At 44.6% G+C, this 25,630-nt stretch overlaps 1 protein-coding gene across 1 annotated transcript in view; it reads right to left on the bottom strand.

Moving 5' to 3' along the window:
- Positions 1–24,309, bottom strand: part of kiaa0753 (KIAA0753 ortholog) — a 49,766-nt gene extending 25,457 nt beyond the window's left edge. Inside the window, exons 1-15 of the mRNA XM_063205973.1 lie at positions 23,692–24,309; positions 22,989–23,303; positions 22,363–22,612; positions 21,339–21,448; positions 20,896–20,958; positions 20,030–20,263; positions 19,531–19,711; positions 14,758–15,107; positions 13,957–14,090; positions 13,240–13,425; positions 11,540–11,629; positions 7,670–7,757; positions 6,954–7,025; positions 4,442–4,612; positions 3,397–3,481 (exon numbers count right to left, since the gene is read on the bottom strand). Of these exons, the coding sequence (XP_063062043.1) occupies positions 3,397–3,481; positions 4,442–4,612; positions 6,954–7,025; positions 7,670–7,757; positions 11,540–11,629; positions 13,240–13,425; positions 13,957–14,090; positions 14,758–15,107; positions 19,531–19,711; positions 20,030–20,263; positions 20,896–20,958; positions 21,339–21,448; positions 22,363–22,612; positions 22,989–23,303; positions 23,692–23,820 (2,458 nt within the window). The 5' untranslated portion in view covers positions 23,821–24,309. The remainder of the gene's footprint in view (positions 1–3,396; positions 3,482–4,441; positions 4,613–6,953; positions 7,026–7,669; positions 7,758–11,539; positions 11,630–13,239; positions 13,426–13,956; positions 14,091–14,757; positions 15,108–19,530; positions 19,712–20,029; positions 20,264–20,895; positions 20,959–21,338; positions 21,449–22,362; positions 22,613–22,988; positions 23,304–23,691) is intronic.
- Positions 24,310–25,630: the final 1,321 nt, after the last annotated feature.

Genomic DNA, 25,630 nt, shown 5'->3' with positions numbered 1-25,630 from the left:
TGTTGCATGCTGTTTTTCATTACAACCTTCCATTTTACACCTATCTTGATGAAAGCAAAACTCCTTATCCTTCCATCATATGTTTAGGAACAGGCTAGCTAGCAAGCCACTGACAGTACATGTTTTGATGCTCTAGGACAGGGGTCCCAAACCTTTCCGGGTCCGAGGGCTACCAAGGGCTACCCGAGGACTACCAAGGGCTACCCGAGGACTACCAAGCGTTAATTAACTGTGACTAAAATCTGGTAGTCGTCACTGTTTATTAACATCCTTGGTGGGCACCTCAGAAGCTCCTGGAGGGCTACCTGGAGCCCGCGGGCACAACGTTGGTGACACCTGCTCTAGGAAGTAAATGGAGACATGACGTGACGTGATCAGGAAGTGGTTTGATTCGCTATAATAAAACTCAAATACTTGGCGTGTCTCAGATGGCGCACTTGTGCACTTCGGGCACTATATTTCTATTATATTTATAGAGTGCTTTCAAAGTAAAATTTTGTTATTTCAGTGCACTGAAAAGCACCCGGATGCCCTAACAATGGCGGAAAACGCAGTGCTTGAACGATGGACACTTCACGCACTTAACGGGCGCCATTTTGACAATTAAACGGAAGAAACGTGACTTCAGTTCAGTAGAAGAGTTTGGTCAACAGTCTCCTGTATTTCTGTAAGTAATGTTGCTGAGACATCAACCTTTTCATGCCAAGCCAAGTATTGTACACAAAATAGCTGCCAGTTGGGATGAAGAAAATGTAAATACAAGCGTGACACACTGTGCAATATAAACAGTAGCCAACCGATATTTTGGCGAGCTAATGCTAGCTCAACCGTTACTTCCAGTCAAGGCACAATGCATAGTGCGCCGACTTTTTCACAACACTATGCACTTAAGACCCCCAGCACACTGTGAGCACTATGCACTGACTGTCAGTGCACTGCCATAAGTGCGGCATCTGAGACACGGCAACTGTGTTTCATGATCTAAGTCAGTTCTGTTCATCACATTATTACGAAAATCACACAGAATGTGCATTAGAATGTGTAGATTCAGAATCCAATAAAAAACCCCCGTAAAAACGTAATTTTACGGTTTGGGCGCCAACGCATGGGAGGCAAAACATATTCTTACGTGACTTGGTAGTGAATGTGTTAAACATAAAACATAAAATCCACCAACATCTTATCTGCAACCCCTCTTTTCCCTCCCCTGCTGATCTCTTCCCCCTTCACCAGTTTTTTTCTAGTTTTCATCTCCCGGACTCCTCTGAAATATCTGACCTCATCTCCAAATCCACGCCCTCCACCTGTCAGCTTGATCCCCTCCCCACTACCCTTGTCAAATCCTGCCTCCCCTCTCTCCACCCCTTAATTTCTGCCATCATCCACTCCTCACACTCCACTGGTACTGTACCCTCTCTGTTCAAAGTTGCTGCTGTAACCCCTATTAGGGATGGCGAAAATTAAAAAATATCTTAACCGGTTACTGAGACTCATTAACCGGTGGTTAACCGGTTAACCTGCAATCTTAAATGATATAACGTTCGCATGCCTGATGGGCACAGCACTGAATTTAATTTTTTTTATTTTTCACATAAGCCTTTCTTTTTGCTACTCAGACAGGACCTGTCATGTCCAGCCAGTGTCGCCAGATGGAAAATGCTGAATTATCGTACCAAAACCTCAACATTTTAGGTTTTTGGGGGGTTTTTGGGAGGAAATTATTATTACAATCATTTTTTCCGGTTAACCGGTGGCAGAAAATGTAACCGGTTATCGTTGATCCGGTCGACTATCGGTTAACCGGTTACCGGTTAACATCCCTAACCCCTATACTAAAAAAACCTGGCTCTGATCCCTCTGACTACAACAACCTCCGCCCAATCTCCAACCTTCCGGTCATCTCCAAAATTCTAGAAAAAAATGTAGCTTCTCAACTCCATTCCCATCTAACTCTTCACTCCCTCTATGAGCACTTCCAGTCTGGTTTTTGCCCCCGACATAGCACAGAAAAAGCCCTAGTTAAAATCACTAATGACCTGCTCATGGCTGCTGACTCTGGCCTACTCTCTATTGTCATTCTCCTTGACCTCAGTGCAGCCTTTCACACCATCTCTCATTCCATCCTTCTCCACAGACTCTCCTCAATAGGCATAAGTAACACACCCCTTGACTGGTTCCATTCTTATCTCTCTGGCCGTTCTCAATTTATTCAAATGAAGTCTTTTAAATCCAAGCCCTCCCATGTCACCTTTGGTGTGCCTCAAGGTTCTGTTCTGGGGCCCCTCCTCTTCATCACCTACCTCCTTCCCCTTGGTAATATCTTCCGCAAATTCAAAATTAATTTCCATTGCTATGCTGATGACACCCAGCTCTATTTATCTGGCAAACCCTCTGACACTCTCCCTCCCCTCTAACTCACCACCTGTCTTTCTGAAATCAAATCCTGGTTCACCTCGAATTTTTTGAAACTGAATTCTAACAAAACTGAAGTCCTACTTAAAGGCACCAAATCCACCTTATCCAAAGCAAATAGTTTCTCCTTCTCAATTGATAGCTCTCCTGTCTCCCCCTCCCCTCAAGTTAAGAGTTTGGGTGTCATGCTTGATGGCTCTCTATCCTTCCTCTCCCACATTAACAACATCACACGGTCTGCTTATTTCCACCTATGCAACATTAACCGTCTCCGCCCCTCTCTCACTTTCCATTCTAACTCCATTCTTGTACACAGTCTTGTCACCTCTCGCATTGATTACTGAAATTCTCTCCTCTTTGGTCTCCCTCAAAAATCTCTCCACAAGCTCCAACTGGTCCAGAATTCAGCTGCCCGCATCATAACAAAAACCCCTTCCTGTCACCATATTACCCCTGCACTCCAACATCTCCACTGGCTCCCTATCAAATTTAGAATTCACTTTAAAATACTTCTCCACACCTTCAAGGCTATCCACAATCTTGCCCCTCCTTATTTATCTAATCTTATTCACATTGCTATTCCCTCCCGCCCCCTCCGTTCCTCTTCCTCCATTCTCCTCTCTGTCTATTTATTTTCTATATATTTATTTTTTGTTTACAATCTGTTTATCTGTCTTGTTTTATTTTGCCTCTCTCTATACAGTGTCCTTGAGTTTTTTGAAAGGCGCTTTAAAATAAAATGCATTATTATTATTATTATTATTATTATTATTATTATAAATGCAGGGCTCTAAATGAACACGAGTCAACTGGCCAAATGCAGGTGAAATTTCAGTTTGGTTGGTAGCAGAGAACAACTTACTTGCCACTTTGACCCATTAGTGAGTGTGTTTGGTTAGTGCGATTTACCATTTTGGCTGGTGGTGAAACATTTTTTTTAATTGAGGGCCCTGAATGCGCTCCTGTGCGTGCTGTTGAACTCACCTGATCTCTCGCCAGGCTGGTCCCAGTAGAGCGGGTCTGAGTATGCAATAGAGGCGTAGCGCTGGCGAACTGCATCCTGGTCCCTCTGCTCAGAAGAAAGCCGGCAGGGAATACAAAACCAATTTACTGCAACATACTTGCATCAACGACAGAGAGTGAAAAAAAACAACTTCAAAACTCAGATTATAACTTTACTGTATGTTCCATCAGGCAGTTGGGAGTAAGGCCTTGACTGCTTACAAGAGCTAGGTAGCTGGAACTTCTCTGCCACTGGATCTGACACAGGCAGTCTTTACTTGAAAGGCTGTCCAAGCTGATTGTGAGCACTGCCTGTCGGTCTGTAGGTCTATCAGAATTCAGTTCATGGCCCCAGCTCAGCAGTTCACAAGAAGTAGGACATCTTATCTATACATTTTCAAATACATGCTTTCTTGTAAAGTTGGTGTCTGCTGGAGCATACTGTTACAATGGAGTACAGACGAAACTATTTCAAAAGGACAGAAAACTTGCAAAAGTAGGGCACAGTATAATCCACATATTTTCTAACTTGCTTGGGTTGTACTTTTGGCTTCATATTGGAGCAAGTTACACTATTGTGCAGTAGATAAAACTTATTTTCAATCAGACATGGCATTTGTAACACGACTCTTGTCAGATGAATAGAGCTAGGCCATACCGTATGTGTAGGTCTGCAAATAAAAAATCCTTGCATGTGCATTTAATACGTTGCTTCTTCAACTACCCACAGATTTGAAAATATAGTTGCAATTACAGATTCAATGTTGATGAGTCCGTGCGGGCGTTTTACTTTTCCCCCTTCTCCACTACGTCTAATCTGGAATCAGAGTGTTTCTACTGCATTTGGGTTTGGGCGCAGGGCGAATCTGAATCTTGTGTGATCTTAGAAAGCCCCTTATGAATGCGCTGGTCTGCTGCTCTGCCTGCCTCGTCTCTCCTCCCCACCTACCCCCCCAACCAATATGCCTCCTGCACTGGTTGCTAACCTCCCTCTCCTCCACCCCTCTCCGCATCCCTGGTTACCCACCTCCATCTCCTCCATCCTCTGCAGCATGGTGTCCAGCGTGGGGGCCCTGATGAGAGCACTGGCCTGCTGCTCCGCGTGCCGGTCTGCCCTGATGGCCTCCAGGGTGCGGGCCGTATCCTCCAGAAGGTCCTCCAGCAGGGCCTCACTCAGCACATCTGCACTGGCAGCAGTCTGGGGTTGGGGGTGGGATTGGTAGAATGGTAGATCAAATCATTACATACCCGCATTTCCTAGAATGATAGCCGGGAGCACAATGAACGAAAAACGAGTTTGGACCAGGCTAAAAATAGGGGCAAGATACAATTTTTAGGCATTCAATACAAATAATAATAATAAGAAAGAAGAAGAAAAAAAACAGCCATACAGTATTTGCCCTAGTTGAAGATACATTGGTTGTGAGTGACGCTGGGTACTAAAAGATGCAGGCTTTTATTTATCAAAAATAGTTTTAGATAGGGATATGAAAAAGAGGCAGGCTACTATTATGGGGCAGGCAACCAATTCAGGAAATATGGTTTATTTTATTTTTTTAAGGTTAGGGGTTTTAAAATGAATTTAGAGACATTCATTAATTCATTCCATCACCCATAGCTACTCCATGCCTTTGTGGGACATATTAAATTGAAACTTGACATCCAAAATGCCTTGCTAGGAGGAAACTTGACATCCTACGTTTGCCTGTTGTGGCTTTTATCTGACTTCCTCCCTCATTTCAGTGATAAAGTCAGCTTCTGTTGCAGCTACTCTGAACTTTTCTGCAAACTCTGCAAGGATGCCCTTCCTACTGATTTTCTTTAAGGATAATACTTCAAAAACCTTCGGAGACCAGTTTCTGATAAAAAAAAAAGAGAAGAGGCATAAAGTAATGTTTTTATCGCAATGCCATGGCCAAGGTGGCCACCCACAGCAACTCTTTTGTAAGGGGACAGTCAATCTGCCTGAATGTGACTCAGACAACTCAGAAGGCCACTAGAGAGTTCACAAAGGGCTTATTCAGGCTGACTGAGAACCGTGCCAGTGCTCGTTCCCATACCTAATCGCGAACCGGCCATCGTGTTCACACCATAGATATTAGCATTCGCGAACCGAAAAGTTTGTTCGGAATGCGAACAACAAAATACTTGTTTTGTTCTCTGCGAACCGTGACAACGTGGCCGTCAGCAGGTTCATCCGGGTAACACAGTCACGTGCAGAAAAAGTTCAGAGCCCGGTATGAACTATATATTTCAAACCTGTTGTCCTACCATATTAGCAGTCACTGCACAAGGTCCACAAATAAGATACATTTAATTACACCCTCAAGAAGAACTGAGCTAGTCAAGACTGCGTTTTCTTACTATGCTCCATACTTTTGGAATGACCTACAAAACACGTTGCACCTACAGTCACTACCCTCTGTAAATACTTTAAAAAATATTTTAAAATCAGCGCTTACAGAGCGGTGTACTTGTTTTTAAATGCTCATAAGTCGGTTTCCTTTTACTCTTTTATTACTGTTTAGTGTGTATTTTCATTATTTTAGGATGTGTCCTATGTGAGTCTTGTCATGTTATGTTATGTCCATGATTTTTTTTTTGTAGTTGATTTATGTCTAATGTCTTAGTAGTTTTGTCCTCTGTCTTTGTGTGTGAATAATATGACACTTTACAAACTTTACATTACACATGCTTTTATCTAAAACGACTTACAAATGAACGACTATTACATCCCTGAAGGCGACACACTCTGATGGTAATGTCAACCTTGGGAGTGCGGATAGTTAAGTGGTTTGCTCTGAACTAAGTGGCAAAAACAAGAGAAGTATGTATGAGACAATTCACTTATTTCTCCATGTCCATGTATTATTGTATTCATACAGCTGCCGCGTTTTGCTTGCAGCTTCTTTCAGATCACAGTCTATATAATGACTCAATATACATTCAAGCATATAACAAAATGATAATTGTTTTTTTTTGCCATGTGGTGAGAGGTGATTGAGTGTAGCAGGCTTGAGTGAAGTTGGTGTTTTTCAGCTGTCTGTTCCAGACTAGACGAAGACAAGAAGATGACTGCAGCTTTCAAGCAGACATGACCTTGAACCAGCGCCCAGCGGTTGGCACCTCTTCCCGTCTGGCTATTGATTACAGCCTGCCTGCACCAGAGGGGATGAGACACTGCAGGTGTTTGTGAGTGTCTGTCTCGTGTGTGTGTGTGTGTGTGTGTGTGTGTGTGTGTGTGTGTGTGTGTGTGTGTGTGTGTGTGTGTGTGTGTGTGTGTGTGTGTGTGTGTGTGTGTGTGTGTGTGTGTGTGTTAAAGATTAGACACTGATGGAGGAGTGCATGTTTGCGTGCCTGCCTGTGTGTGCCTGGGTGGTTCTGTCTGTGCATTTTAATGTGTTTGTGTGTGTGTGTGTGTAGTAGAGGTGACGATATGTTACTGAAGTTCGGTGTGTGTGTGTGTGTGTGTGTGTGTGCTCATGTCCGTGTCCATGTCTGTGTGTGTTTGTGTAGATGGAGGAAGTGAGAGCACTCACCCTGTCTGCTGCCTGATCTGAGAGGCGATGGTGGAGGGAGGTGCCTCTCCTGTCCCAGCAGTCACGCAGCCTCTGAGGAGAACAGCACAACACAACAGCACAACACCCGCCTCAGTAACTATTCCTGATTTGAAGACCAGAGTAGAGAATCTTTATTGATCCTGAGGGAAATTAAGGTGTCCATGATAATATGGGCAATGCAACATAACATGAGGAGGCAGCCTCTGAGGAGAGCAGGAGAACAGCACACCAGCGCAACACAACACCCGCCTCGGTACATAGTAACTCTCCCTTATTGCCCAGCAGGCTTCCCACACAACCCAAGAGCATCAAGAGTATTACATCGATCATGGAGGGCTCACTCTCTATCACTAAATCAAATCAAAATCAAATCAGATAACAGGATGGGCCTCTTCCTTCACTTCGTTCTCTCTGTTTCGCCGCTCTCCATTCAGCAGGTTTCACACACCACTCTAATCTCAGGAGTATTAAATCCCTCATGGAGTGCTCAAATCAGTCTAAATCAAATCAAATCAAATCAGATAAGAGGGTGGTGTGAGGGGGTGAGTAAAGGGGGGGGGAGTTGGGCGCACGGGGCACTTGTGAAGCACAGGCACAGGCAAGTGAGCATATAAATCCATTTCATGTTTCCTGTGAGCATGTGTGTATGTGTGTATGTATGTATGTGTGTGTGTGTGTGTGTGTGTGTGTTCTACCTGTGCTTGTTCTAGCAGAGGTTGGATCCTGTCTCTGACAGCCTGCTCAGCCCTCTCTGCCCAGCGAGTAGGAGAACCAGCCCCAGACCTGAAACGCCATAATGAAATAATACATTAAAATCTCAAAAGGTGCACTGTGTTAGCCTGGTCCTGACCATCCCATAATACTACCATTTCATTTCGTATTTATGGTCTGGCATTTCTTTGCTCTGAAGCAATTGTAGGAAGCAGGAAGCTTGCATTCAGTTATGGTTTGAAATTATTGGACACCTCTCACCCAATCGCTGGCAGTTACTCAACAACAACATGGCGCAGACCAATGGCTCTGGCGCAGATGTGTACGTCATTGTCACGAGCGTCCTCCCCCTTTCGCCCCCACGTGGGGGGCGTATTTGGTTATTGGCTGTTTTCTGGGGGGGCGTTGCGATCAAAATTCTACTGCTCCAGGCACTCCACAGAGAAGCCAGACTACAGTAGTGGAGCCAATCCTTTGGCGGAAGTACGTAGGATGGCTCGCGAGGCTAGCACTGTGTAGGATGGTGGCCAGAGTAGGTGTTGCAACTATGCAGCTCAGTGAAACGGTGCAGCCTATTGCCAAATTTGAACTTTTCATTAATATTTACTGATACTGTACACTACTATTTGCTAGTATGACCAAAGTACAGCCATCTCCAAAAGTTCTGTCGCCTATCCATCTGTTTGGAATAACAGCTAATAACCTGACTTTCAATTGTTGTGAAGTTTTAAGTACAAAAATAAATGTCATGCACCAAAGAAAGATTGAACCTTTAATGAACACAGACAGGGCAGATTTTCTCAAGACAAAAGTTTTGTCGCCTATCGAACATAATGTGAAAATGAGCAGATAAGTCACTTCAAAACACTCAGGTGTCATACTTAATCACTGATTCACTCTCACCTCTCCAGAAAGTCAACGTTGGCCTTAGGTGTATGTTTAGGGTCATTGTAATCATGGAAAGCAACACAATGAAAATCAATGGAGTTCAATGAGAGATGGTGACTTATTTGCTATTCGTAGAGCAATACATTTTTAACTTCATGATTTAATCAATGATAAAAGCCCTCACACACCAGCAGCATGCAGCTCCACATAAGAGCTGTATCCCTCCCATGTTTGACTTTGGGAGGGATACAATGACCCTAAACATACACCTAAGACCAAAGTTGATTTTTTTGAAGAGGTGAGAGTGATTCAGTGATTAAGTATGACACCCGATCTGCGTATTTTAAGTGTTTTGAAGTGACTTATCTGCTCATTTTCACATTATGTTCGATAGGCGACAAAACTTTTGTCTTGTGAAAATCTGCCCTGTCTGTGTTCATTAAAGGGTTAATCTTTCTTTGGTGCATGAAATGTTTTTTTTACATTCATTTTCATTCGGGAGGGTTGTAGCTTTCATATGAGTGACTTCTGAAGCCAAGTGATTAATTGAAAGTCAGGTTATTAGCTGTTATTCAAAACAGATGGATAGGCGACAACTCTTTTGGAGACAGCTGTACAGTAGATTTTGCAGCTAAATAAAAACGTTAATTTCTGGAAATACAAAATGGCGGCACATGGAGAAGATCCACCTTTTCATGTACGAAAAGTGCAATTGTCCCAGTCATAATGCATACTTAAAATTTGATGGTGGTGGTAAGTATTCATGAAAAATGTAACATTTGTGAATGTGCAGTATGAATTCTGGAAATAAACTACAAACAATATTACACACTGCACCTTTACCGATGCATATCCTGTACACAAAAACACATATACACACACTACTGAGCTGAGATAGAATAGTGGCGAGCAGCACAGTAATAGCCAATAGGATGCAGGAAAATAGAGAGGTGAAAAAACTCAATCAGTGACTGGGTTTAAGAAGAAAAAAAAAAACGAAAATAATATTTGCCACAAATGAAAAGCGTTTGTTCAACTTATTTTATCACTCGTTTTACTTTTACCAAGTTTACTTGAGTGCATCCACAAATATACCACAGGAGCACAGATGTGAAATCTTAGGTTTGCGAACACATACCGAAAGACTCACTAACATTAAAACCACACGCACGCATGCACAAATGCGCCTTGAGCAACACGGTTTAGAGCCAGAATCAAAAGGCATTTCAAGGGAAAATATCCATCTCTAAACATGCTGTGGGTCAAACATGAGAGGCTGCAGGTCTTGAGGGCAGCTCTCCCCGAGGCCTGAGGCTGCCACAGTGCAGTGGGGAGCGCTCTGCTTCACAGCTCCAGGGCCACGACTGCAGAGTTTGCCTCAAGTGCTGCACTTGAAAGGCCGCGTTTTCCTTTTTTCTCTCCATCTCTCTCTCTGTTTTGCTCTCTCTCGATTCCCTTCACACACCTTGTCATGTCATTTTTGTCATTTTGCCTCCTTTTACCTGCTCTAGCCATCTCTCTCCCTCTCTGCCTTCTGTCTCTCTCCCTCTCTGCCTTCTGTCTCTCTCCCTCTCTGCCTTCTGTCTCTCTCCCTCTCTGCCTTCTGTCTCTCTCCCTTTCTGCCTGTCTGTCTGCCTGTTTTTCTGTCTGTCTGTCTGTCTGCCTGCCTGTTTGTCTGTCTGTCTGTCTGTCTGCCTGCCTGCCTGCCTGCCTGCCTTCCTGTCTTGCTCTCTCAAAGCTGTTTGTGGTTCTCTCAGGGTTTGTGAGCTGGCTAGTGTGAGGGCTGGGCAACTTAGTGCTTTAGCCGCTGGCCCTTCTCCAGTAGTGTGATGATGAGGTCAGGACACGGGGCTGCAGAGGAAGGCTGGCTCAAGGTAAACGAGAAGGGACTTTGGTGTGCGCCTTGTATGCTAAATCAGGGGGGTTCCCAAACTTTACCATGGCAGGGCCCCCATACTGTATACCGGTAGATTCCAGCCAGGCCCCCCCTTACATGGGTCAAGTGTAGGTCATGGCAGAGAGAATGTCCTCAAATGCTAAGCACCTCAAGTGCTAAGAACCACCTCAGAAAATTGTAGAAAAATGTTCTTTCATGTGTAAAAGCAAGCTTATGCCGTTGGGCCTCAGAGCAAACAGTCTTAGCAAATGGGGCTTGTATCAGGGGCACACTAAGGGAGGGAAAATGTTCTCGAATGCATTTTGAAGCTATACTACACTCACAAAATAATGACACACTCACTCACATTTTTTTCCTCACACTAGTACAAGGCCAAAGGCCTTAAAACAGTCTAACAGGGGGCAATGTCAAGTGGGGGCCAAGGCACAGTGGGGAGTAGAGGTGTCCTTAAAACCCCTATGGAGCCGGGTTGCCTCTGCCTCTGCATGGTAAGTATTTTCCCATTTTGCGGTTCTCTTCTTATTCATTTATAAGCATGAGTTTAAAGCCCCCAGCTACGTACCTGTGTAATGAGGCAGGTGGATAATAATTACAGTAGCTTCAAACAAGGGTGGAATATAGCCTCAAGGGCTGAATGTAGCATTGTAAGTCACCCATGCGAAATACAAATACATACTGTATTTTCTTCATTTAAGTCAACAGTAATGGCAAAATTGTTTCCATCATCGGTCATACCGATTAAGAGTGAAATTGGTGTGAAAGTTGTGAAACTACTTGCGAGCCTTCAAAGTTTCCTTGGTATGGTCATAGTTCATCATGGTAAACAATACTGATTTAGAAATGCAGGAACCACTACACAATGCTGGAAACATGGTAGAAGGTAAAGAGAGTTTTTAAAAAGTGTTATATTAAACGCACACATGCATCCTTGTATCCTGTCAATGTAAGAAAAACACGACTTTGTTGAAGAAGTTGTGGGTGGTTCGTCCATCCATCCATCCATCCATCCATCCATCCATCCATCCATCCATCCATCCATCCATCCATCCATCCATCTTATTTATTTTACCTCTGTGTCTGGGCCTGTTCAGCCTGTCCTTGTCCTAGTCGTTCCAACTCACTCAGTCGCTCTGAGGTAATCTTATCCAGCCACGCTTGCCTGTGTAGAAAAGAAGGATACCGGCACTGAGACAAAGCCCTCTTACAAAAGCATTTAACACACACACACACACACGCCCGAGTGTGACACTAAGTGGTCTCATCGAGGACGGCACACACTCAAATCAGAGGGAGGGAAGGATCATATTTTAAGAAAGAGAACAGGCCACCTGCAGCTCTCTGTGAGATTGCAATTATCTTGATGCACTCTCGAGGCTAAATTGAAGCATAATCATTTTATTAATAGAGGACAAACGCTCAGGCTGCATAATATGAAAAAAGCTTTTATACTAGGTCACTCCATATGGAGGCTCCTGCGCTGTATTGTCAAAACGAAATTGTCTTGTATGGGGAAAACAATAAATGTAACCCCCTCCCACCACAAGCCCACTCAATGTACACTGCTGTGCAAATATATTGCTGGAGAGATGTTATGTCACTCGATAGGGGGGTCCTGAGCTGATTTGACAAAACCTTGTACTTCATATTAAATGTGGAAAACAATACATGCAACCGCCGCCTACCACCATCACCACACAACCCAATTCAAAGCACACCGCTGTTGAAATGTATCGACGTAGAGATGAAGTCTGAATAGGAATCATTGTGGCGCCCATGGCTCTGCGCTAATGCGGTTTGTTGTGAGGTTTAAAATGGATTAATTACTATGAGGTGGGGGGTGAGGTTTAAAATGCATTAATTGCCATCAAGTGGAGAGGGTGGAGGTTGAATCCATTATCCAGTCCCTCTCCCAGGTTCCAATGTAGTAGCTCCATTAATTTGTTTTGGTCCATCTACAAGCCAGCTCATGCACTCACAAATGAAACAGTGGGCGTTTATGTGTGTGTGTGTGTGTGTGTGTGTGTGTGTGTGTGTGTGTGTGTGTGTGTGTGTGTGTGTGTGTGTGTGTGTGTGTGTGTGTGTGTGTGTGTGTGTGTGTGTGTGTGTGTGTGTGTGTGTGTGTGTGTGTGCTGCGAGTATATGACCCAATCTCATTGGTAAGGGGAAGCACAAGCACAGCATCAAAACAATGGCTGCTTCATCATCAGCCATAGTTGCACAATGAGTATGCAGTTGCTATGACTCAACAACGAGTAGCTACCACCCCACCTGCTGAGGCTATTCATATTCAGAGGAGACACCGTTGAGGAGCGGGGGATTTGTTTCATTGCAGGGTCTTCATTTTTATATAGTAACATATATCTTTTCTAAGATTTGATTTCGATCATGGAATGCAAAGGAGGATGGAAAAGCTTTTACATTCAGTATATGTATTTTCCGGGCATGGTCTTGGATTCAACATCACACACACACACACACAGACACACACACACACACACACACACAGACACACACACACACACACACACACACACACACACACACACACACACACACACACACACACACACACACACACACACACACACACACACACACACACACACACACACACACACACAGATTTTTTTTTCCAAATGTGTATGTGAATGGTGTCTGGAATTTTAACAGTACACCTGCGAAAGGTTTCTGGAATTCAAAGCAGCACACTCGTGAAAAGGTTATCAATTCAAATACCAGTATATATCTGTGGAAAGTTTAGAGACCCACCTGAGGGCTTCTCTGTGGGCCTGCTGCCTCGTCTCAGGCCCCAGGTCTGGTGGTCCCTCTGTTCTGCCTGGGGCCTGTTGACCAGGGGCCTCTGTTGTGCCTGGGGCCTGATGAGCAGAGGGTTCCTGAGCAGAGCTGTGCAGGGCGGAGAACAGACACCTGGGCTCTGACCTCTTGGTTACAGCCCTACAGGAACACACACAAGGACATACTGTAGCTTTAGGAAGCCTCTCAAGAAACATTCAAGAATGTGGGTGGGTGGGGGTGGAGATGGTGGGTGGCATTTATTCATCGTTATGCGGGGGGTAAAATGGGGGGCTGATTGTATGACCGGTGTGTGGTTGTACAGTGTAGTATGTGTGGCTGTGTGTCTGACTGGTGTTTTTCGGTTGGTTTTCGAGGGGAGTTGGGGAATACAACAAAGGCAAAATGCAGTAACTACTGGTACATATTTGGTCATAATCGAGTTTTGACTGAAAATGGTCTTTATAACACCTCCTTTACCTTGTCAGAAAGCTTTATGGTTCGAATGTGTCCGGTTGTAGAGATATTGCCACGTCAAATTGGCAGTAACTACAATATCCAACCTAATACCAAGGCTTTGAAGGCATTTTTCTCAGCTTCAATGTTGCCGCAGTTACTGCACATTGATTTTGTAGGCAGAAAAGGTATCACCACATTATTTCCAGTACTATACAGTGTGTGTCTGACTCTGACCTGTGTGCGGTTGGTTTGCGAGGGGAGGTGGGGACCCAGGGCACCAGTGGCTCCCTCAGGGGGATCTGGCTCTCCTTCAGCCTGGAGGCCACCGTCGGCTGCTGGAAGCCTGCGTCACGCACCGGCCCAATTTGCTACACACACAAAAACACAAATGCACATTACACACATGCACACATGCACAAGAACATGTGTATACACAAACATGAGCGCGAACGTGCACACACACGTGCACACACACGTGCACACACACACACACACTAAGACAGACACACACTAAGACACACACACACTAAGACACACACACACTAAGACACACACACATTAAGACACACACACACTAAGACACACAAAGACATGAAGCCCATATAAGTGGTTAAGATAGAAAGGTTGAACAAATCCCGAACGCCTTAGGGGTTAAAATAAAAATGTCTCAACGTTAAGGGTCTTCCACACTTTTAACTGGCATATACCCAAATACATCAATGTTCTACCAGCATCCCCCTACATCACAGACAGATTGCTATGAATAGTTTTGCATAATTCTTTCTGCATGTAACAAAATGTGAACACATGTTATCTTCTCATTAGCAATGCATTGCCAACTGTGTATGCTGGAAACATGCACATTGGTTTCAATGTGAAAAAAAGCCCACATATGACCTGTACCTAAACTCCAATATTTACCATTTATGCTGTTGAAAGCCATGATGGGCCTATTCAAAGACTTACTACGCATGTCTCCTAGAACTGACCCAAGTGGGTGCATAGTCAGACCCCTGTTTGGACAACCACTGGCACCAGTGGTCCTGATATGTGTTTTTCGTGCAAACCCCATCTGTTTTGGTTTAGCGCTGTACACTGCCCCATCACCTTGTGTTTATCATGTGGTGCTGATGGTAGAACAGGTTGTGGTGGTGGTAGAGGTTCCTGAGAGCTGGTGACGAGGGGTTTTGGGGGAGGAGGCTGGGAGGGGAGCCTCTCTCTCCTCTCTGCCTGTTCCAGCTCCGGGTCCGGGTCCCGTTCCCTCATGCGCAACAGGGTCTCCAGCCCGGCCTTCAGAACTGCACTACGCTCCTTCCTCTGTTCTTTCTCCCTCTCCCTCTCCCTCCCTCTCTCGCCAGGTCTTGGACGGCTGGACACTGAGGGACCTGTGGAGTAGAGGACGGAGGAGAAAGGATGTTAAAGGGAGAGGGAAAAAAAATAGTGAAAACTTTTGTTAAGTTGCAAAACGGAAAAGCAAGCGAAAGAAACTGTGAAAAGGCAGAGCGAGAGTGCAAAATCATAAATCTGAACAAAAAGAAAGCAAAAAAATAAAAGGCAAAAAAGTGAAAAAAACCAAGAAAAAACTAGAATGTTTAATTGAAGTGTTTGTGCTGCTGGCACTGCCGTGTCCTGAGGAGAGGTAACAAAAGCTCCAGACACCGCTGGGTGAAGAAAAGGCACTTAAGGTGCCTCCAGTGGAAGAAAAGTTATGGAGAGACACAACAGGAAGAAGACATTTTAGTTTCCAAGGAAACTGACGTGTCCATGGCAGCAACCTCCCTGCAGTCGGCAGGTTGCACCCTGCAAAACAAAAACTCACTTGGGTGCTCACACACAGACACACACAGACACACAGACACACACACACACAAGTTAGTCGGGGTTTACTGGCCCCTCCAAAGCACTCAGTCCCTCTGGCACACCCACACACTCACAGACAGACAGCTGTCATCTGAAGACACACACACACACGCACACACGCACACACACACACACACACACACACACACACACACACACACACACACACACACACACACACACACACACACACACACACACACACACACACACACACACACACACACACACACACACACACACACGCACACACGCACACACACACACACACACACACACACAGCCCAACTTCCCCCGCTCCTGGGTGTCAACTAGCCTGCCCCAATCTTCCCTCTAGCTGCCCGTTTACCTGCACCCCTGCGGCCGCCCCTATTTCCCCTGGGTGGGAGAGTGGCACTGCCAGCCGATGGTTAAAATCCTTTCACACGCCGAAAAGAAAGACAGAGAATGGTAAATTTCTCTGTTCAACACCGGCTGCCTTAGCAGGAAATTGGCTTGGAGTAGAGTGCTGAGCTGCTGGGCAGCTGCATTTTAAAGCAAGCGCCAGGTAATTTCGTTTTGATGCGAGGCTGACACATTTTCAGAGACGGCAATTTCGCTGCCAAGGACAGGACAGGGTAAATGTTAGATTTTCCAAGGGTAGGGAAAAAAGGCAGAAAGCCTCATATGTGGTGTTTGATGCTTGCCATGCGAAATCCTTCAAGTTCAAGTTCAAGTTCAAGTACTTTTATTTGTCACATACATGGTAATTGTAGTGAAATGATGATGGGGTCATCAGCTCTGCATCTTAAAAAATAAAAAATAAAAATTAAAAATTAAAGAAGTAAAGTAAAAAAGGAAATAAAATGTGAGAAATAAGTTAAAGAAAATTATTATTTGAAAAAGTCTCTGTTCAGCAGTCGCACTGCCTGGGGGTAAAAACTTTTCCTCATTCTCTCTGTTCTGGCCTGAATGGTTCTGAGTCGTCTGCAGGACTTAAGTAGGGTGAACATGTAAGTCTTGAGGGTAAAGATCTGCAAGCATGTGTGTGTAGAAGGTATCACTGTGGACTGAGAGGTGAAATTAGACCAGTGCAATACACCAAAAGAGAAAAACAGAAATACATCTATAAAATATAAATAAATTAAGTAACGAAAAAGATTTACCAGTATACAAAAATATTTCTAGGCCAGCAGAACGAACAATTAACTGTAAACAATAAAAACAGGGGGGTGGTGGGTGTATAATGGCTGTTTGGAGGGTTAATGGTCTTCAACTAAATAAATGAAGCCCACAGCTGTGAAATTTGCTCGTTTGTGCTAATTGCAAAACTCCAGCTAATTACTGACGGGCTATGCTGCTTTGGGGGTGCGTGAACAAAGACATCATTTTGGAGGCAGACATTATTCTGGAGCAATAAAATGGGAAGGGAGAGATCCACACAACAAAGAACTGGAAGAAACCCAAAGACAGGCACTCAGTGGGTTCACACTCAGAGCCAGAATTTGTTTTTCATTTATTTGTTTTTGTTTCAACTTGGAACATCCCGTACCAAGAGCAGCAACGATGACAAAGGACACCAGAGGCACCGCTCCTCATTTTTCAGTGTGACAGATCCTTGTTTTTTGTTTTTGTTTTTTTGGAGTGACAGATCCATGAAAGTTTGTGAGTTCAAATCAAATCAACATTTAAAATCTCAACTCCTCAATCAGTTGTTACTTTTGAGAGTTTCATCTCTACAGTTGAGTATGTGCTCTGGCTGCCATATCCATGAGCCTGGGCTTGACTCTTTGGTGCTGTGTTCATCAGTGTGCATGTAGGCTTTCCCCCAGCACTTCACCCATTTAAGCCTAAGGTGCTGTTTCCACATAGCTGTATATTTTTATATGTGGATATTTTTTTCTCCTGGTTGCATTGGTTTTGCATTGGTTTTGGCCTTCCGTTTCCACGTAGCGCATAATTAAAATCCAGGTGTAAAAAGCAGGAGAAAAAAATACCCTGTTTAGGGGGCTGAAACGCATTTGTTACAATGGAGGATTTATTTTTATCCACATGTTGCGTTTCCAACTAACTGGAGAAAAAATACCCTGCTAAAAAAATATCCTGCTACGTGGAAACGGCACCTAAGGCACCTGCACAAAACGCCTGCTGAATGCCTGAGACCTTTTTGGGAAAAGGTGCAATCAATCAGCCTATAAAACCAAAATATATCGGCCTCCAAAACACATAAAACCTAAGTTGTATTTAAAAGCTAGGACACCCATCTTGCATTACCATGCGATTATTCAGCTCTTACATACCCAGATTTTTTATTTAAAAAAAATCTCAAAAGCCTGAATGTAGCATCTGTGTCGCTCTAGGCGCCTAGGTCAGTGTATACAAAGCATCAGACTTAAATGGGTTAATAGTTAAGGCAGACACTTTGCCAACAAGCACCTACCATCTTAAGTCATCCTGGGGAAGATGATGTGCATATGCAGTATCACACCAGTGCATTTTTCAATTAAAATATTTGATTACTTTCTCCTTCCACAGAAAATCAGATGTGCCAAAATGCTCAGTCTCTCAATATCTAATCAGGCATTATGATTTTCAATATCACAGTTTTTGGAAGTGACATTAGCTTCCACTGAGTTTTCATTGGGATTTTTGTATTGAACAAAAAGCAATTTAAGGAGTTATCTACGCTGTGTAGATTTGGTAGTGTGAGTCGCATAATTGTGTGGGGTATATTTTATTGATTTATTTCATGTCTGTGGTTAACATTATAAATACTGAATGCATGCAGACACTTGAGAACACCAAAGACACCAGCAGAATGACTAAGTATGGCAGTGATCAGGGAGAGGGCTATTAGGGTGTACGGGTATTAGTATCGAATGAATATATAGGGGACATGAAAGATGCTGTGCAAAGATGATATTCTCCACAGCAAGTTTTAAAGGTAGTGACCCCTCCACTTGGTGACTGTTGGATTTTTATGGCAACACTTCACAGATCACCCTAGCCTGTTAGGCCAACTGACGTTGCTTAGCAACTGAGTTTGTTGAGTTTTCTAAATTCAAAACAAACAATTAGCACTGTTATATGATGACCCTTCATCAAAAGGCAACACGCTTATTGCCCTTGACAGCAGACTGTTTTCCACAGCAAAATCTACAATATAATTCTGACTCAGAAATAACAACACATTAACAACCCATGAAATACCAATTTGGAAAAAAAGGATTACCACTAAATCATTGTTTCTCAACAGGGGTACATTGAGGAGCCCTTGGGGGGCATTGAGAAGGATACAGCTGAGAGCAGGGGGGCATGGTCAGTTGCCATTGAGGGGTATTAGTCTACTTCAGTGTTTTTCAACAGTGGGATCGGGACCCCATGTGGAATTGAAATGGGGTCACCTGAAATGTCTAGGGGTGCATCCCAATATGTGACCTTGCCTCCTCCACTTGTGTTTGTCTCCTCGTCCCGCCTCCTGGCCCCTCCTCCGTGGAGAAAACGATAAAGTTTCCCAGCTGTCAGCCTCGCCACAACAACTTTTGAGGGGCATCCCAATTGCAAACGAGAAAAAGACTTTACAAATGAGCTTTTGCAAGATATTGAAGTATAATGCTGTTGTCAGTGATGTCATCATGACGAGAATCAAGTGGAGGAGGTAAGTGGAGGAGGCAAGGTTGCATATCAAAACGCACTCTAGGTGTGAAAAAAACCTTGGTTTTTCAGAAATATCAATAGGCTTATTTACCTACAAGTTAGGTCAGTTGGGGGGTTTTTTACGGTTGCGGGGGGAAAAAATGTGAATTGGAGGACCCCAGAAATTTGGGACGTCAAAATGGGGACCCGGAACAACAAAGGTTGGGAACCACTATACTTTTTAAGGGGGGCGTTGTAAGGCTTATGATGAGGTCTAGGCGGTGCTTGTTCAAAAAGATTGAGAACCACTGCTCTAAATGAAGGATCTCTTACCTTTGGGCCTTTTCTGGGTCTTTTTGGCGGGGCGCTTGCGGGGCCCTGGAGCTTTGGGTGAGCGTTGGGGAGAGGCGCTGTGGCGTCGGCCTGAGGGGGATGCGTGGCGGATGGGGGACAGACTGCACGTCCTCAGCTCCCTCCTGGGACTCCGCTGCTTCCTGAGGGCCAAGTCCAGTGTCTGACCCACCAAAAACAAGACAGCAACAACAACATCCAATTTAGAAACAGATCAGAGAGGGGAGACAGAGGATCTGCATGCATTTCAAAGAAGCAATGAAACTAATGCTTGTCACCCTTCAGTCAGAGCATTAAGTAAACACATCCATACAGTATATAGATCCAGCACAAAACACAAACTGATTTTGTCTGAAATCCGATGTATTGTACGGTGACAACTAAAACACTGATTGAGCAACATCATGACATTCTGAGCATTTAACTGCACCCACTGATAAGCCCACAACAACTTGACCATGATGCTGACAGTGTGACAGACCTCTAGTTTCTGCAGGATGTCGATGGCCGTCTCTGGCACCAGCGAGTCCTGCCCGGCCTCCACCTTGGCGGAGCAGAGGGAGAGCTGGCGTATGAGCTGGCCCAGCTCCTGGTAGTGGGCCGGCACCCTGCTCTCGGCGGTGGCACCCGGGTCTGACAGCAGCTGGTTGGTGAAGACCTGCATGGCCCTCACCGCCCCCCGGTGGGCTGCCGCCAACCGCTCCGTGGCCCTGGACTGGAAAGACAAACAGGACAGATGCACGTGTTCATCATGGGCATTAAAAGACAAAAACAAAAAAAGGCAATCAGAGACAGCAACCCCCTGCCCCCTCTGGCCAACACCAGGTGCACATGTGCAGCTCTTGTGCTGTTGTGAGTTTGGGTACCCCTGAAGACAACACACATTGTTGGCAGACACAAACAGATAGACAGACAGACACTATTTCCCAATGTGCATGAGCCTTGGAAGTGTGTCAGCCTAATTCATCATGGCCAGTGATTGGATACTCCGCAGAGTTCACCAAAGATTATCCAATCACTGGGCGTAATTACGAAGGCTGATAGACTTGGAAGGACGCACACTAGACATTGAGAAATGGCCAGGGTCAGGGGAGCCAAGTAAAAATCGTTTTTTTTTTCATCAGTGGAATTCTCATGTTCATTTCAATAATTCAGAGAACACTGACTGGCGTCCAGTCAACATTTCTGATTGATGGAGCACTTAGTTCACAAACAGAGACAGAGAGAAAGAGAGACATATGAAGGCAAACAAAATAACCTCGTTTGAGGAGGCACAGTGCCTCCATGTGTTGATGCAGTGGAAGTGCATCTGCGTGTTGGTACATGTGAGTGGTGGCTGATGCTTACATTCTTATCCTGTTTTATATTCTGCGATCGAAGCTTCTCGACGTCGTCTTGAATGTCTCTCACCTAAAAAAACAATATTGACAACAAAACAATAATTGAGTGTCAATGTAAATGGCTTTACCTTATGTAGTGATGGTCATTGCAATCGGTGCAGGTACATCACTTTTTCTGATTAAAATAAGGTTTGTCTTCATAAGCAGCAGCTCATTTAAAAAATGTACCGACTGATCTGCCAGTGAGGTGTTGTGTATGTATGGTTCAGCACGCTTTTGGACACCTTGATACGAAAGGGTGCAATGGAAGTTACCAATGGTTTAAAGTGGTAGACAAATATCTCGCACACCATCCACTACACCCGCATTTTCATTGCTCACAACGTTGGAGTTTGTGTTTGTTTGGTGTTTTATGCATGGTTGTGCGCGGATGGCTAGACAGCTGCAGACCTGTTGCTGCAGGTTGTAGATGATGCGTGCTGAGCGTGCCGCCTGCTCCTGCCTCCTGATCTCCATCCTGCGCTGCTCCACGGGGTCCAGGTCCTCCCCCATCAGACGGCCTGCATACAACAACAATAGTAGCGCTCATCTCCATGCACAACAATGACTGCAGTTACATGCAGGGGCGTAATTCTGGTTTTGGATCACAGTATGTTGTTAGTATGCTGTTGGAATATTGTCAGAATTTGATTAATGTGTGGAGGAGAGCTGTGCTACTAAAATAGACAAAGAGACTCAGCAAAGGTTATCTTCACCACACAATTGCAATGTTCAGACTATTCAAACCAAGCCTGGCTCTCACACAGACCCTTCGTACTTTGTGCATCTTCGTTAAACTTCGTGAGCTTCCACGAGGGTCTGGAAATCTTAGACGAGCCCGAACGGAATCAGATCACAGCCTGTCCAATCAGAATCGCGGGGCGGGGTATTTACAAGTCAGTGGTTGAAGTAGTATGTGATTAAAAAAAAAGCCATGTGAATTCTCCAATCAAGTTCGAGCTGTTTTGAACACACCCAGGCCTTTCCGGAGCTTAGCGATTGACAATGTTCCAATCATCGCGTGAGAATCAGGTTAATTCAAACCAGCATCAGAGCCATTCTGAACTTGCCTGATTACCACCAGACCTGATCACAAGTGAGATCGAAACGATTGTGTAGAACATAAGGCAGTATGGGTGCTCCCAGGCTAACTCCGAATTATTTACTAAGGGAATTGAAGTGCTTGTCCGTCAACAGGTGTAGTGGAGGGCGTGCACATCCAAGACAAAAACTTCAGCAGGTGTCCAATCAAACAGAGTACTTGAGGATAGCTTTGAAGTACCCTGAACATAGTGTCCTGACATCGGCCCATTAGAGGGCTGTTTGAGGTATAAATGCAATGTCGTTGTGTGCAGTGTCATTCACCAGAAGCTGCACCCCCAAAAAAAGTGCCTACCAGGAAGAAGCTACATTGCAAAATCATCTCAAAGCTTACCTCTGTTAGCCAGCTGTTCTATCCTTCGGACGCATGTATCCAATTCGGCCTGCAGTTTACGGATCTCCTGGCTGAGTTTGCTGCTGGCTTTAGGCCCGGGGTCCCTGACGGGAGGGGACTGGCCACAGGCAGGGCCCGGGGGAGCGGTCAGTTTCTGTGGGGTGTACACCAGCACCTCTGCTCCTGACTTTGTCCTGGATCTGCTGACATCCACGCCCCCTTGCTGCTTAGAGGGCGTCTTTTTCGCCTTCTGTGGAAAGTAACAGGACACGATACATTCACATTCAAGGATTGTACTTCAAGTGCAGATGTGAAGGCCAGCGATCACTGCTTGCTCAAAAAGCTCAACTATATCACGACAACATTTCTATGACATCACAGGGAGTATTAACTGACCGATTAAGACCCATGAACAGTCATTCACCCTAAAAGTCATTAGAAGTTAAGGATGCACAATATATCGGCATTAACATTGGTATTGGCTGATATCGGTTATTGACCCTTACAGCAATATTAACATCAGATATCGTGTCAGCCAACATTTTCACATCAGTGCATCCCTATTAATAACAACAACAGAGTAGTAACAGAGGCTTTGCATCTTATGGATCATGATCTCCATTCACCTGCTGCTGGCGGTCGGCACCCCCATCGTGAGGCCCGTGCTCTTGCCTGCAAGGTGAGCTAGCCAGAGGGCTGATCAGCGGGGTGCTGATGAGAGACTGTTGGCGTCTTCTCCTGAGGTCTCTCTTGGCCAGCCTGACGGCGTTCTGCAGGCGTTCCTCTGACAGGACGGAGAACCGCAGCGAGCTGTTGCAGCTGTCTCCATCTGTGGGCTGTGAGATTGGCCGTCCGAGCTTCTCTATGATGATGGGAGCTGGAGGTCCAATGCGAGTCTCGCGGTTACGGGGGTCCAGGGGAATGGCAGCATTGAACAGCAACTGCAACATTTCACATATTTGTTTACACCCATTTACACACAGTCCATGCTCCCCCACACCCTAGATAGAAATTACATATCCCACACCCACGGACTGACGGTCCATGTTTGCTTAGAAACTCACCCTATAGCCAGGCCAATCCCACCACTTGCTTTGCTACCATGCACTACAACTCACCCAAACGTTCATGTTTTTGTTTTGAAAACCTCACTCATTTTGCTGTGTTTACAGTCCCGTGTTTGATAGTTGCTATCATGTTGGCATGGAAGCTACATGAAATCACTGGATGATAAATAGCCTAAAGTCTAAAGCGTTTCACTGAACTGCAAAGATTGGAGAAAACTGCATACCTGATGTCTGCAGAATCAAAAGTTTGCATATGTCTTACCTGTGTTTGGTGTGGTCTCCCAGCACCAAGCCCTGTACCAGATCCTGAAGGTATGGACCGCTTTACATCCCGAAAGTCCTCAAATGATACTCTTGTGACCTTAGCGGCCATTGCGCCTTTGCTTAGCATAACTGTCGGCAATTAAATAAAAAGCTGTCTGCTTTTTAATCGCACGTGTAGCACTACATGTTCCAACATGCTGTTAAGCTACACTGTGAGCTAGCGCATTGGCCAATGTTAGCGAGCGTCTATAAACTTGCAGGAGTTTCTGTTTTACACCAAACTCATAATCTGTCTCTGGTCATGTTTAAGACATATTGAGAATCACAGCGAACTGCAACATTACAAACACATGTATACGAACACTGACTAGCCTAGACCATGGCTTTACCACCTAGGTCGTCTTTACTTAGCTGATTAGCCAATGTTGCTAAACTTAGAGGGAGATGTCAAGTCTCATCAAATCCAAGTCGCTTCGCGCTTCGTTGGTCTTCCAGCTTCTGACAGAAATGTTGCAGAACAGCAGTACTTCTTCAGATTAATAAACCGACATCGCTGTTATTTCATAACCCAGCTGTCAAACTTACAACAACAAACTTTGCTTTACCGCAGTTTAAAACCGCCGCCGCCATGACAACACAAAAGCGTCTTCTTCTTTAGAGGGCGGAGAAGAGATGTTTTTACTCATTACTGCCCTCCTCCCTCTACAAAAAGAACTGGCTTCACTGCAGACATTGAGAGAGACATTTCCCCAAGTCCATTGCAACATCTGATTTACCGCAGCTCTACGTTCATGATAGAAGTGTCGCACACCATTATGCTATAGATAGAGAGATACTGTTGTCAAACCTATGCAGAGGCTTTAGCATACTTGAAAAATCTTTGCACACGTCATGATCAAAAGGATAGGCCTAGGTATTATCATCCTTTCACCCAGAAAAAAACACCTTTGGTTAAATACCCTATGATCAGACTGACAGGACAGTGAGTGATGAATAAAATGCACAGTCCAATGGCTCAAGGCCAGGGTGAAGTAAAGTGGCAGATTGTTGGTTTCTCATTTTTCCAGCAGGTGGCGGAATGTACAGTTATACCTGCCCTATCAGAAATGTAAAGAGGAAGAGCTTTTTGAAAACAGACATGGCCGCAGATGCATAGCCGATTCAAGATGTTCCTACAATCGTGGCCTTTATTTTACAAACTAGGCAGATACAGCTGTGAGAAAATAAACTGGCCATAACCTAGGTTGTTAAGCAGAGAAAAGATGATATGGGCTCTCGCACTACTTACATCGGTAAGTCTTATTTCCCACTTGTTAGTACCAACCTCGTGCTGTCATTTCTAACCTCGCGTGGTAAAAATCGCATTGCGAGAACTGCGAATTTGGTCCAATCAGATTCAGTCATTTTCGGATTGACGTCGATTTGATCCAATCAGATGTCACTTATTCTGTCAAGTCTGTCTGTTGCTAGTATCGTTAGAAGAAAAATAACTGTAGGCTACCTTCGAGTGACACACCAAACAATATTGTTGTTTATCAGACATATTAACCTTTATCTTTTATAATACAATATGGTCACATAGAGATGGAAGGTGCATTCCAAAGGCATAGTCATTGCACATGTGTCCTCCTCCTGATTAAACTGGTTGGCTACTTTCCCATGTTTTTTTGGCTAGGTCCCATGACTACACTATGCGCCTCACTCACTAGCATGTGGAATGTGTCCTTGAAGTAGACCTATGTGCGATTTTGTGATCAAATGCTTTTTTAAAAACATCTGTATGATTTCTACACTATCAGGAACTTCCACCCTTGTTGTAGCCAGTTTGACTAAGGGTTTAAAATATGTGCCAAACACTTATGCGCACATTTATGCGTAAAGCGGTGCGCACTGGTTAGTTATTCTTGAGTCAGGAAAAAAAAGGCTAAAACCATTCT

The sequence above is a fragment of the Engraulis encrasicolus genome, chromosome 8 (assembly GCF_034702125.1).
Source record: "Engraulis encrasicolus isolate BLACKSEA-1 chromosome 8, IST_EnEncr_1.0, whole genome shotgun sequence".
Taxonomy (NCBI): domain Eukaryota; kingdom Metazoa; phylum Chordata; class Actinopteri; order Clupeiformes; family Engraulidae; genus Engraulis; species Engraulis encrasicolus.
The sequence above is the reverse complement of the archived record's forward strand: the minus strand, read 5'-3'. Positions and strand labels throughout refer to the sequence as shown.